The following is an 11,532-nucleotide window of genomic DNA, read 5'->3' as shown; positions in this document are numbered from 1 at the left end:
GCCTTCACCCTTCAGTAGCCGGGATAGGCTCCGGCACCCCCGCGACCCCGAAAGGGAAGAAGCGGTCAAGAAGATGGATGGATGGATGATTATGTTAAAAGTTACGATTTTGAAGTTTTAAAAATTTGCATTCTTCTAACTATTTGTACTGTTTTGACATTTACTAAGATTTTTTTAGGCTATTTTGGAGTTTAGCTAATACTTCAACTAGATTCCAGCTGTTTGGGATAATTTAGCTTTTTTTTAAGTTTTTTTTTTTTTTTAAGCTTTTTTTCACTTTTTTTAGTCTATTTTGAAATTTGGCTTTTTTTCAGCTACATGCTAGCTGTTTTGGCTAACCCATGTTTTTTTTTCTTCTTTTTTCAAAGTTTTTAGGCTAATTTGGCATTTAGCTAATATTTTAGCTGGTTTTCAGCTTTAGTGTTTTTAGCTATTAGCCTAATGGTTTCAGCTATCATCTTCAGCAGCCAAATCCAGCTTACAGCATTCACACTAGCATTATCACAGGTTTTGTTATATATCTAGTTCATAGTTATGTTAAAAAGTCACGGTTTAAAAATGTAGTTTTAGAATGTTCAATAAATGTTTATCCTGTTCGACCCGCGACCTAAGGTGTGTTTTGGATTTTGGCCCGCTGTGAGACTGAGTTTGACACCCCTGATCTATCGGCATTGAGATACTGCGACATTCTGAATGGACGCTGGTGACGCTTAAACAGAAAATATTTAACATGCTGTAACTTTTCAACCGTATACACGATAATTCCAGTAGATTCTGAAGGAGAAAAGCGACTGAATCCGCTTTTCTCCTTCAGAATCTACTGGAATTATTGTGTTAACAGTCGAAAAGTTCCAGTAAATCAAAGAACATTAACTGGAGCTCTGGTGTGAAAAGGTTAAACGGTTTTGTTCCTTAACGTCTGCACGCTGGGATACGTGCGCTGCCAGGACCTCCGGCAGTCCTTCGACTCCCCGGATCAGCTGGTCATGGTGATCCGAGCTCCTCCGGAGACGCAGATGCAGGTCTCCGAGCCCAGCGAGGTGAAGGCCGTCTCCCCGCGCCTTTCCCATCCCTTCGACCCCCGCTTGTTTTTAACCTCTGACCCCCCATCTCTTTCCTTAGGGCTACCAAGTGTCGCTGAAGAGCACGAGGGGTCAGATCGACGTCTTCCTCTGCCCGGAGGATAGCTCCGGCGTCTGCAGCCCCGTGACGGGAAGCAGCCCCTCCAAAACCGGCGCCGACCCCTCCCTCGCCTCGCCACCCCCACAGCCCGCGGAGAAGCTCAGGAGGAGCGACGCCGCTCAGGAGGTGGCTTTGGCATCACCGGCGTCCACATCGTCCACGGCAACAGCAGCCTCGCAGCAGGAATCCACGCCGATCGGCGGAGACGCAGGTGAGGCTTCGCTCTCGCAGATTGTTGGGATCGCAGAAAAGTTTTTACTCTTGACCTTCACCAGAATGTAAAATAAAACTAATCTCAGTGGATTTTCTGAGACTCCGCCTTCCCTCCATATGAAGCAAATGTTATTTATGAAAACAAATACTTTACTGATTCACAAAGAATCGTTACATCCTTACCTGATACTGGATCAAAGCAGTCCTGCTGAACCTTAAGTCAACATGGTTCCTTCTGGATGATGATGAAGACCTCCTGATGAAGACCTCCTGATGACGTTCCTGTCTCTAAATGTCCAAAAGGCTCCGCCTCTAAAAACACCTGCTATGGTTTCATTCTGTCCTCTCTCCACAGAAAAGTTTTCTCGTTTCTTCAAACTTCAGACAGCAGGTTTGTGATGTTTCCACTTTCTACCACAGAATCCCTCCTGGGGGGCGACCCGTTCTCCAGCCTGGGAGACATCGCTGACTTTGACCTCTCGCCGCTTTCGTCCTCGGACTTCCTGAACGGAGAGGGCCTTCCTCTCTCGCTGGACAATTTCATCAACCTGTCTCCCCCTCAGAGCCACGACTACCACTTCGGTCTGGAGGAGCATGAAGGCATCAGCGAGCTCTTCGACTGCGACTTTGATGAACTCTCGCACGTTTTGGGGGACGGGTAGAGGAGGCCGGCGTGGACGGGACGTCCTCCAGCTTAGCAGGTTCTGAAGGACCAACAGAGAGGACAGTCGGGTCTGAAAGAGCCGCTCCGTCTTTGAACTTTGGGAGTTTTTGGATTGAAATGACCAACAATCCCACAGAATAGGTTTTGAAATTGTACAGAAAATCCTCATCAGCACTTCTTTGTGGCTATTCTCCAATTTTAGACCAAGATTTCAGCTTTAGAATAGCTATTTAAATTATTTATATGAATGTTATCTTGATATTTTTTTACCTAATGATCTTTTGGAGGTTGTGGATAAAGTTTTGTTTGGGTGGATTTTAGATGTGTGTGTTCCTGTGTGTGTGATGTTTGGACTCGGAGGGGAGATCTCAATCAAGGTTTACCGTCGGGATCGCCGCTCCCACATGCATGCTGGGAGTTTTTGTGCAGGCTTAAAACCCCTCAGAGGCAGCAGAGATGTTAGAAAAATCCTCAGAGGAGGAGGTGGAGCTCCTGTGTTTGGACAGAACACTAACTTTGGGCTTCAGAGATGAACCGGGTCTCTGTCAGGGAAGCAGGTGAAGAATCCGATCATGTCTCTGGAGTCTTTTCTGAAAGTCTCAGGTGTTCAGAGCAGGAGCCAGTCTTAATGCGTTTGATGCAAAGGGGGGTTTGGGGGCATGAACCCGACAGGATTCTAGCAGCTCCTGTGGGGGTGTTCCTCCTCACCGCCGCCGGCGAGTTTCTGTGCAGAGCAGGGATTCAGGAAGGAGGCTGTGGAAGTTGAAAGGATTTCCAGGCGGCTCTTCTCCAGGAGCAGCTCGAGTCTCCACTGGGTCTCCACCGGGTCTCCGTCGAGTCTCCACCGGGTTTCCGTCGAGTCTCCACCGGGTCTCTGTCGAGTCTCCACCGTGTTTCCGTCGAGTCTCCACCGGGTCTCTGTCGAGTCACCCTCGAGCCTCCCGCCGGGTGCAGGTGCTTCGTGTCTGTTCGTCTGCTCGGGTGGAGTTAAGGGTGTTTACTGATCTTGTCTTAATTTATGGAAGCTGAAGATGTTTTCTGAATTCCTTCTGTACTGGAGTTGAACTTGTGTGTGTGAAATGTCTTTTTGTTTCTGTTGCATATTTATTTAAGAAGTTTTAATTTGAAAAAAGAAAAAGGTACAAGTTAGGTTTAGTTACTTTCTGTCAGGAAGGGACTTTTTTTTTTTGTAAAGTAATTCGGATCACAGATGAGTGTGTTTAGTGTTGAAGTATTTTGTAAGTGATCTGCCTTTAGCACATTTACCCCCAGAGACTCGTGTCCATCTGTTCATGTTCTGCAGTGATTCTGGTCGTTGATTTATTAGAAGAAGAAACAATAAATGAAAAGAACCTCAGAGATGCGTTAATGTTGAGTGGACCATCATGGTTTGGGGTCGACCATCATGGACCATCATGCTTTGGGGTGGACCATCATGCATTGGGGTGGACCATCATGCTTTGGGGTCGACCATCATGGACCATCATGCTTTGGGGTCGACCATCATGCATTGGGGTGGACCATCATGCTTTGGGGTCGACCATCATGCTTTGGGGTCGACCATCATGTTTTGGGGTCGACCATCATGTTTTGGGGTCGACCATCATGTTTTGGGGTGGACCATCATGCTTTGGGGTCGACCATCATGCTTTGGAGTCGACCTCGTGGACCATCATGCTTTGGGGTCGACCTCGGGTGGACCATCATGGTTTGGGGTTGACCTCATGGACCATCATGCTTTGGGGTCGACCTCGGGTGGACCATCATGGTTTGGGGTTGACCTCATGGACCATCATGCTTTGGGGTCGACCTCTGGTGGACCATCATGCTTTGCGGTCGACCTCATGGACCATCATGCTTTGCGGTCGACCTGTGGTGGACCATCATGCTTTGCGGTCGACCTCATGGACCATCATGCTTTGCGGTCGACCTCAGGTTCTGCCTGTGCTCCTCGTCAGATTGTGCACAAACTTGTTTTCTCTGCCGTCAGAGAAAACTCTTCCTGTCTGTCTGGTGTTCTGGTTCCGTGCGGTCCAAACGCAGTGCCTTGAGGATTTCTGGTGAGAGTTTTATTTTCAAGATATTTTTTGTGGGTGGGGGGGTTGGTTGTTTGCACCTTTGGATTAAGCTCAAACTTTTCTGGATTGTGGCCGATGATGTTTGTCTTGGATTTCTCTTCAAATGTGGCGTCCTGTCTTTGTAATACTCTAACATTTTAACTTTTAATTTATTTTCTGTGCATTCAAAGTATTTTGATACAAACGTTAACAGGCCCTGATGCAGCAGGTGTGTTCCACCTGTAGAGGGCGCTCCGGGTCTGATGTTGAGGCTTCCTAACAATCAGATGATTCACATTTTATAGACTTTTGCCTTTAATTTGGATTCAAAGTTTATTTTTGTCTTAAAAATATTCAGATTTAAATGTGTGAATTGTTTGTGGCTCTTTTTGTATCAACTTGTCTTTGATGTAAATAAAAGTTAATATTTTGATTGGATTTAAATTGTTTGCACCATTTAATTGTTTTTTTTTCTTTTGCATGAATAGTACAGTTATGATAAAAAGTATCCGCATCCACACAATTCTGCCATCAATGAAACTTCTTTTAACTTCAGGTGCAAATATTTTTGTGTTGATTTGCACTGAAATAACAAACTGAAGTCAAACCAAACAAAAACTAAACTGGTCAGAAGGATCAGAGGTTTCTCAGACATGAAAAATGAATACTTGGGATGATCCCGTCTTTAGTATTCTGACACACCTGTGGCAGGTACAGGTGAGGGGAATCTAAGAATCCTACTTTCAACCATCTTTGTGTTGTCACACTAACCATTAACAATAATAATTATTCTATGGATTTGAGTGGAAACGTGTAAAAACGATGAATCTGGAGGCTGGGAGTCCACCTGCTGAGATCGTCATGTTTACAGCTGTGATGCTGCAGAAAACATCTGGATGTGGATGGAAGAGCAGAAAAAATACAATAAGTGTTCGTTTGAATGATGATTGAAGAACTCCGAAAAACACCAAATAAACCTGGAGAGTCTGGTCCATCTTCAGCTTTCCATCACCTTTGGGTTGAGATCCAAGCGGACGTAACAGCTGACGCGGCAAAAGTTTAGAATCATTTGGATCACATGTCAAAGTCGAGGCCCGGGGGCCAGATACGGCCCTCCAGATCATTTTAGTTTATTGTTATTAATGACCCGATGTTATCTTGTTCTTATTTCTAACTTTTATAATTTTGACAAAATATATTTATTGAGAGTGAAACATTGAAAGTTATTTAAGGTTTAAGTTGATTTATTCTGGAATAATATTCCTGCCTTTTTCTTATTCATGATTATGTTAAAAAGTTACAGTTTTAAACATTGACATTCTGCAGCTTTTTGGACTATTTTGCAATTTTTCTAAGATTTTTTAGGCTATTTTGCAGTTCAGCTAATATTTCAGCTACATGTTTTTTTATGTTTTTTGGACTAATTTGGCATTTAGCTAACATTTTAGCTGGCTATCAGCTTCAGCATTTTTAGCTATAAGTTTCAGCATCTTCATCTATCAGCACTAGCATCTTCAGGGCCCAAATTCATCTTACAGCATTCACACTAGCATTATCACAGGTAATGCTATATATCTAGTTCATAATTATGTTAAAAATTTACAGTTTTAAAGTTTTAAAAATGTAGTTTTAGAGTGTTCTATAAATGTTTATCCTGTTCGTCCGTGTTCTAAGGTGTGTTTAGGATTTTGGCTCCTTGTGCGATTGAGTTTGACACCCCAGGTTTAGAGTGACTCCCTTTAGTTTCTGTCTCTTTTGCCTCTAAACTTCTACCGACGTGTTGACTAAAGTCGTCTGCATGAACTCGCCTCCGTCACAACGTGGTTTGATCATGTCACAGAGATTGAAAAAGAAACTTAACGTAGCGGCTCCTGTTGCTCTCAGGACATCAGCGTGATCTACCAGTCCTGCAGATCATTTAGATCTTTCCAGATGATCAGGATCCCTCTGGCCTTCCTGCTACAGAGAAGTTTGACCTCCTGCCTTCAGAAAACCAGACCAACCTGCTAAAAGTTCTGTAGCTCGTTACGCTGGAAGCTTCTTTGCATGAGCTGTGATGACCTCTGATGATCCAACAGGGATCTTGTTCTTTTATCTTCTTATGCTATTCTTTACTGAGTTTTATTGCTCTTCTTTGCAACTGTTCTTGTTTTTAAGTGCAAACAGAAAATAAAGTGAACTGGTGCAAAAATCCAGATGAGTCTTCCTTAAAGGGTTGTGACTAAAACCAGTTTTAGAGAGAATGGAAAACAAAATAAGACCTCTAGATCAGAGGTACTTAACCTTTTTGACACCGGGGCCTAATTTTCCCACTACAAAGTGATTCTATTCAAATATTAACATGTTGATGCAAATTGATCCACATCTTGTTTGATTTGTGTTTGATAATTAAATTAAGTCATTTTATGGTTTAAGTAAAATCTTGTAGAAAAAAATGATACAATGTGATCATCTCAAGGACATTTGTTTTCACACTGAACTGGTAAACCACGGTCATCATGCTTAACACAAATTAGAATTCCAAAAATATTTATGGCGCATTTTGATAAATAAAATTGTGTTGTAATAAAACAGGCACACTTAATATAATAAGTTTCAAATTAAATCAACTGTAAATGACATTTAAATAAACTACTGATTAAAAGATTACTATATGACCTGTTGATGAACTTGACAAATTAGTAGTTTTAATTTTGTACCAGATATTACTCTCCAAATCTGTGACAAATTAACAACAACAGTCACAAGAGTCTGTAAAAAAAAAAAAAAAAAAAATAAACATGAACTGAGGCAAAGAGCCACGGTATAAAGAAAACATGATAAAGGGGCCAAGAGCTCCATACTATTGGTGCATGCCACAACATGTTACTGACGCCGGGTTCACACTGGACCCGCCTCTATTCGGAGCCCATGTTAACCTATGGCGTCGTTCACACCAGGCGCGGAGCGGTGCGGTCCTCCGTGGAAGGCTGGCGCCGTACAGCAGATCATTTTGTCGCAAGCCGCGAGCGTTCTGCATCAATTCTGGCAGGAAGTTACATCAAGATACATAAGAAAATACGGTTTATTTCTAAAAAGAAAGTGTCTATTCGCATGTAATTTTCTAAAAACGTGCGGCCAGTGTTAAACTTTATTCTTAGTCGCACAGACCCAGAGTAAAGGGTTAAGGTTAGGATAATGGTTATGGTTAGGGTTATACAAGCAAATTGTTCCTGAGTGCGGCTGTCTCTGCAGCTCACGGCTCCACCAGGGGATGGGTCAAATGTGGAGAACACATTTAGGAGCGTGACAGTTAATGGGACTTTAAGTTTAATTTTAAATGCGTGCGGCCAACAAAAAAATCCAGCCTTGGACACACTTAAAATGCGTGCGGCCACTGCAGCAACGTGATCTTTGCTGCACGTACTCTGTGTGGCCAATATGAATTTCCATCACTTTCTATGCTGGTTGCATGTAAATACATGGGAATAGCATCTGCCTTTTTTGAAAATATAACCAATTTTTCACAATAAAATGCAGCGATTGACAAATGTGATCATGTTTATGTATCTAAACAGACTGTAGACATGAAATAAACACACAATCACAACATGTGAGCAGACACACACAAATCAGACAGAGACGCACACGCACGCACACACAGATCAATGTAGTGGGCCGACTCCAGAGGGGGTGGGTATATATGTATATATACCCTATATTTTGGGTGTAAAACAACAGAGAGGCAGAAAGCAGTTTCTCTTAGCCAATAAACGGGGTAATATCTTTAGGCTATTAACTTTTCACCCATGATGGCAAAACGGAAAAAAAGCTCCTGCAGAAGCGCCTGTCGACTGTCGCGGAAAAATGCACGTTTGATGTGAACCACAGAACGGAGGAGACGCCACGCGCACTCCACTTTGCGGCGCTTCCGCGTCCAGTGTGAATCCAGCACTCACTGCCAACAAGTGGTAGGAAGCTGCATTCAGGTCCCGCGGCCCTCGCGGCCCTCGCGGCCCTCAGGTTTAGAACAGATTCGTTTTCGCGGCCCACAGGGGGCGCTCGCGGACCAAGATGGGGCCGTGGCAACATGGTTAAGAATCACTCCTCTAGAGAAAAGAACACAGACCCTACAGTCAAACACGGTGGAGATGTTTTTGGTTTTTCTTTGCAGCTTCTGGTGCTGGATTACATCACTGTGTGAAATAAAAGGAACCTTTAGGGCTGAACATCATCAGAAAGCTTCAACAGAAGTCATCCAGCAAGACAAAGACCTGATGATGTTTCTGACGCTTTTAGAATCTAGAACAGACCTTTTTTTTCTCAGTGTTTGATTATCAAGCTTGTAAAACTCGTCGTAAAAACTCAAAGGAATCTTTTATGTCAGAGAGCCACTTTAACAAGTCAAATCTTGTTTGTGAAAATCAGAAGATCACAAGTGGAAACAAGCTTTCTCTAAAACATAAATGTATTTTTTCTTCTCGATAAGTCCTTGGTTGCATCCGGCCGTTTGGGGGTTGTTGTTCCTGGAAGGTCGTAGAGAGGAGCGGCTGAAAAACAGGTGTGTCTGTGGTTCTGTTGAGGCTCTACGACCATCTCAAAGGACGTCCTGAACGTACCATTGTCGTGGTGAGTGGAAGTTCCACCCGCTTATGACGTGCGGGTGATGCTGTCGTACGGCGTCCTTACGCCACTCTCTAGTGGTGTCACAATCTCCTCGAGGTCGTTTCTGCTTCTCTTCTGCTAAACATTTGAACCCAAAAATCAGAACTTGGTTCCAAGATAATCGTGTTTCTGTTCCATCAGCTACTTTTTATTGGACTCATTTTATATCTAACACTGAATGGAAAAAAGTTTCTTCTTTACCATAAAAATTCTTCTTAACAAAGTCAAAGAAATCTCATTCAAACTAAGACACACATTTAAGTTTGAAGTTGATTTAAATACCAGTTTTCCGCCAGAACTCAGTCAACAAGGTCAAGTGGGCCCCATGTGGTTTAAAAGCCACGTAGCTCGCTACAACGGTGTTCGCTAGCTCGAAACAGCGGCTAGCATCCTACGCCACCCGCTAGCGTAGGCGAGCCAACCCACTGAGTGCCTACTGAAGCCAATGTGGGCCTACACAGGTGGGGCCACCACAGAAACTGCTAAAAACCCATTTAGGCCCACATTTTCTGCCCACTTTTAAACCATGGGGTCAACAAGGCCTTGCTGGCAGAGAAGCAACCCGAAATATGTTCCCATTTACTGGTATTTTGATCCTGTGAATTACAAATTCTGGAAAAAACATCTATAGATTCATCCCAGAGTCTATTTCTGCAGATTTTCGGCTTTATTATAAAAACATCCTTTTTGGTTTTCAAAGTTTTGAACACAACAATCGTGATGCTTTCCTTTACACAAATATGTTTTTATGCATGGCTAAATTTCATTTTCAAAAATAAATTTGCTTATTTGAAATGTATTTTTTCTTACTGAAACTGCAGTAATATTTAAAAGTGGCCTCTGCTTCCAAAAAATACAAATTTTTCATCCTCTGGATTTTTATTCAGTTATTTTTTTCTTACCAGTTTGTTAAAAAATGTATATTACTTAGGGTTCTTGTTTTCAATAGTAGTTAAAAAAAAATAGGAGAATAATCATGACTTCCTTTATGTAGAACTGTGTTATGTTCTTGTATTGTATTTTTAGAATTTTATATTTCTGTACTGTAATATTCAATTGTTTAATAAAAAAAAATAGTGGTCAGTAAGGTCAGCACAAATGCTGCATGCACATGGTGTGCACAATACATAAGATGTTCACACTACACTCTGATTGGGTGATCATTTAGCGGTCAAGTTGCACTAAGGAACGTGCACATATCACTTGAACAGCAAAGTTTGCGGTTGAAATTTTATTTATAAAATCCACAACACACCTGCGTCTCATTACTCCCCTTTACTCTTGCATGTTGTTCTCTAGAACCTGTTGCTTTATACATGTAAAAAGAAACTCGTATGCTCTACGGCACATGTCAAAGGCAAGGCCCAGGGGCCGGATCCGGCCCTCCAGGTAATTCTATTTGGCCCTCCAGATCATTTTATTATATTGTTATTAATGACCCGATGTTATCTTGTGCTTATTCATAAGTTGTATCATTTTGATAAAATATTTTTTTTATGGAGAGTAAAATATTGAAAGTTATTTAAGGTTTAAGTTGATTTATTCTGGAATAATATTCCTGTCTGTTTATTATTCATATTTATGTTAAAAAGTTACAGTTTTAAAGTTTTAAAAATTGGCATTCTGCTAGTTTTTGGACTATTTTGGCATTTTAAGATTTATTTGGGCTCTTCTGTAGTTTAGCTAACATTACATCTACATGCTAGCTAATTTTAGGCTTTTTTGTGTTTTTCAGAATGTTTTGTCTGAATTTCTGTCAGAACTGCTGGTTTATAAACTAGAACTTTGATAATTAAAGTTTTCAAGTCTCATCACTGCAATTAGATGAAAGCAGACAGAGAAGGTAAAAACACGATCTCTGGCTTTGGAGGAATTTCAGAGGGTAGTTAGTCATTAGTGACATTAATGACTAGTTTCTGAGCTGTTGAGCTAAATGGGGCGTCAGAAGAGCTCTGAGCTGTCAGAGGAATTACCTGTAAGGGTGGGTTGGGCTTTTATGTGCAGTTCTTATCTTTCTGAAGAAAGAGGGTGTGCACGCACAAAACACCCCCCCAGTTATCCACACCTTCCACCTTAAAAAGATCAAAGAACACTGATCAAACCAGTCAATTTATCTTTTATATAAGTCCGGGAAAATCCGTAATAATTCAGTCAAGTTTTCCAGTTTTTGTCCTGTTGATGCCCCTCCTGGATAAGATGATGGAGAGGAAATATTCATTTATGCTTTTGCAATTTGGTGATGCAGATCACAAGAAACACAAGTTACCTTAAAACATCTAAAAGATAAAGATATGACCTTCAGTATTTTTATTTTCATGGAGAGTCACAGCAGACTTTACGGAACGATAAAGGCGGTCCTTCATCCTGAACTGAAGCGGGGACCGTCTGCTGCAGTTCTTGTGGAAACTCAGAAAAAACTGGTGATCCAAATGACTGAAAGGTGCCACAAAAACAGAACTCTCTGGTTTTGTAGTTACGATGAAACATGGTCATTTTCATGAGAACCAAAAAGCTTCTCAGTTCTGTTCAAGTTTCAACACGCAGGCAGTGAGAGGCCAAGCGAAGCTGCATAAAAACCTCTTCTGTTCCCAGCAGAACTCCGCCTGCAGCACTTTGGATCAGCTCGATGCTTTTCAGAGAAGTTTGGAAAGTGTGACAATAAAAAATGATTGCAGCAGAGTCAGCATAATCCAGTGATCTCTAGAGAGTGTTTGTGATTTGAAGACACGTCCTAAAGCTTTTCCACCGCAGTGATGGATGTCAAACAACTTA

General features: G+C 41.9%; 1 protein-coding gene across 1 annotated transcript in view; it reads left to right on the top strand.

The window, feature by feature from the left end:
* The window catches only part of e2f1 (E2F transcription factor 1), a 10,763-nt gene extending 6,203 nt beyond the window's left edge, over window positions 1–4,560 (top strand). Inside the window, exons 5-7 of the mRNA XM_024292783.2 lie at window positions 926–1,040; window positions 1,123–1,393; window positions 1,816–4,560. Of these exons, the coding sequence (XP_024148551.1) occupies window positions 926–1,040; window positions 1,123–1,393; window positions 1,816–2,057 (628 nt within the window). The 3' untranslated portion in view covers window positions 2,058–4,560. The remainder of the gene's footprint in view (window positions 1–925; window positions 1,041–1,122; window positions 1,394–1,815) is intronic.
* The last annotated feature ends 6,972 nt before the right edge of the window (window positions 4,561–11,532 follow it).

The sequence above is a fragment of the Oryzias melastigma genome, linkage group LG7, assembly GCF_002922805.2.
Source record: "Oryzias melastigma strain HK-1 linkage group LG7, ASM292280v2, whole genome shotgun sequence".
NCBI lineage: Eukaryota > Metazoa > Chordata > Actinopteri > Beloniformes > Adrianichthyidae > Oryzias > Oryzias melastigma.
This window is presented reverse-complemented; position numbering and strand designations above follow the sequence as displayed.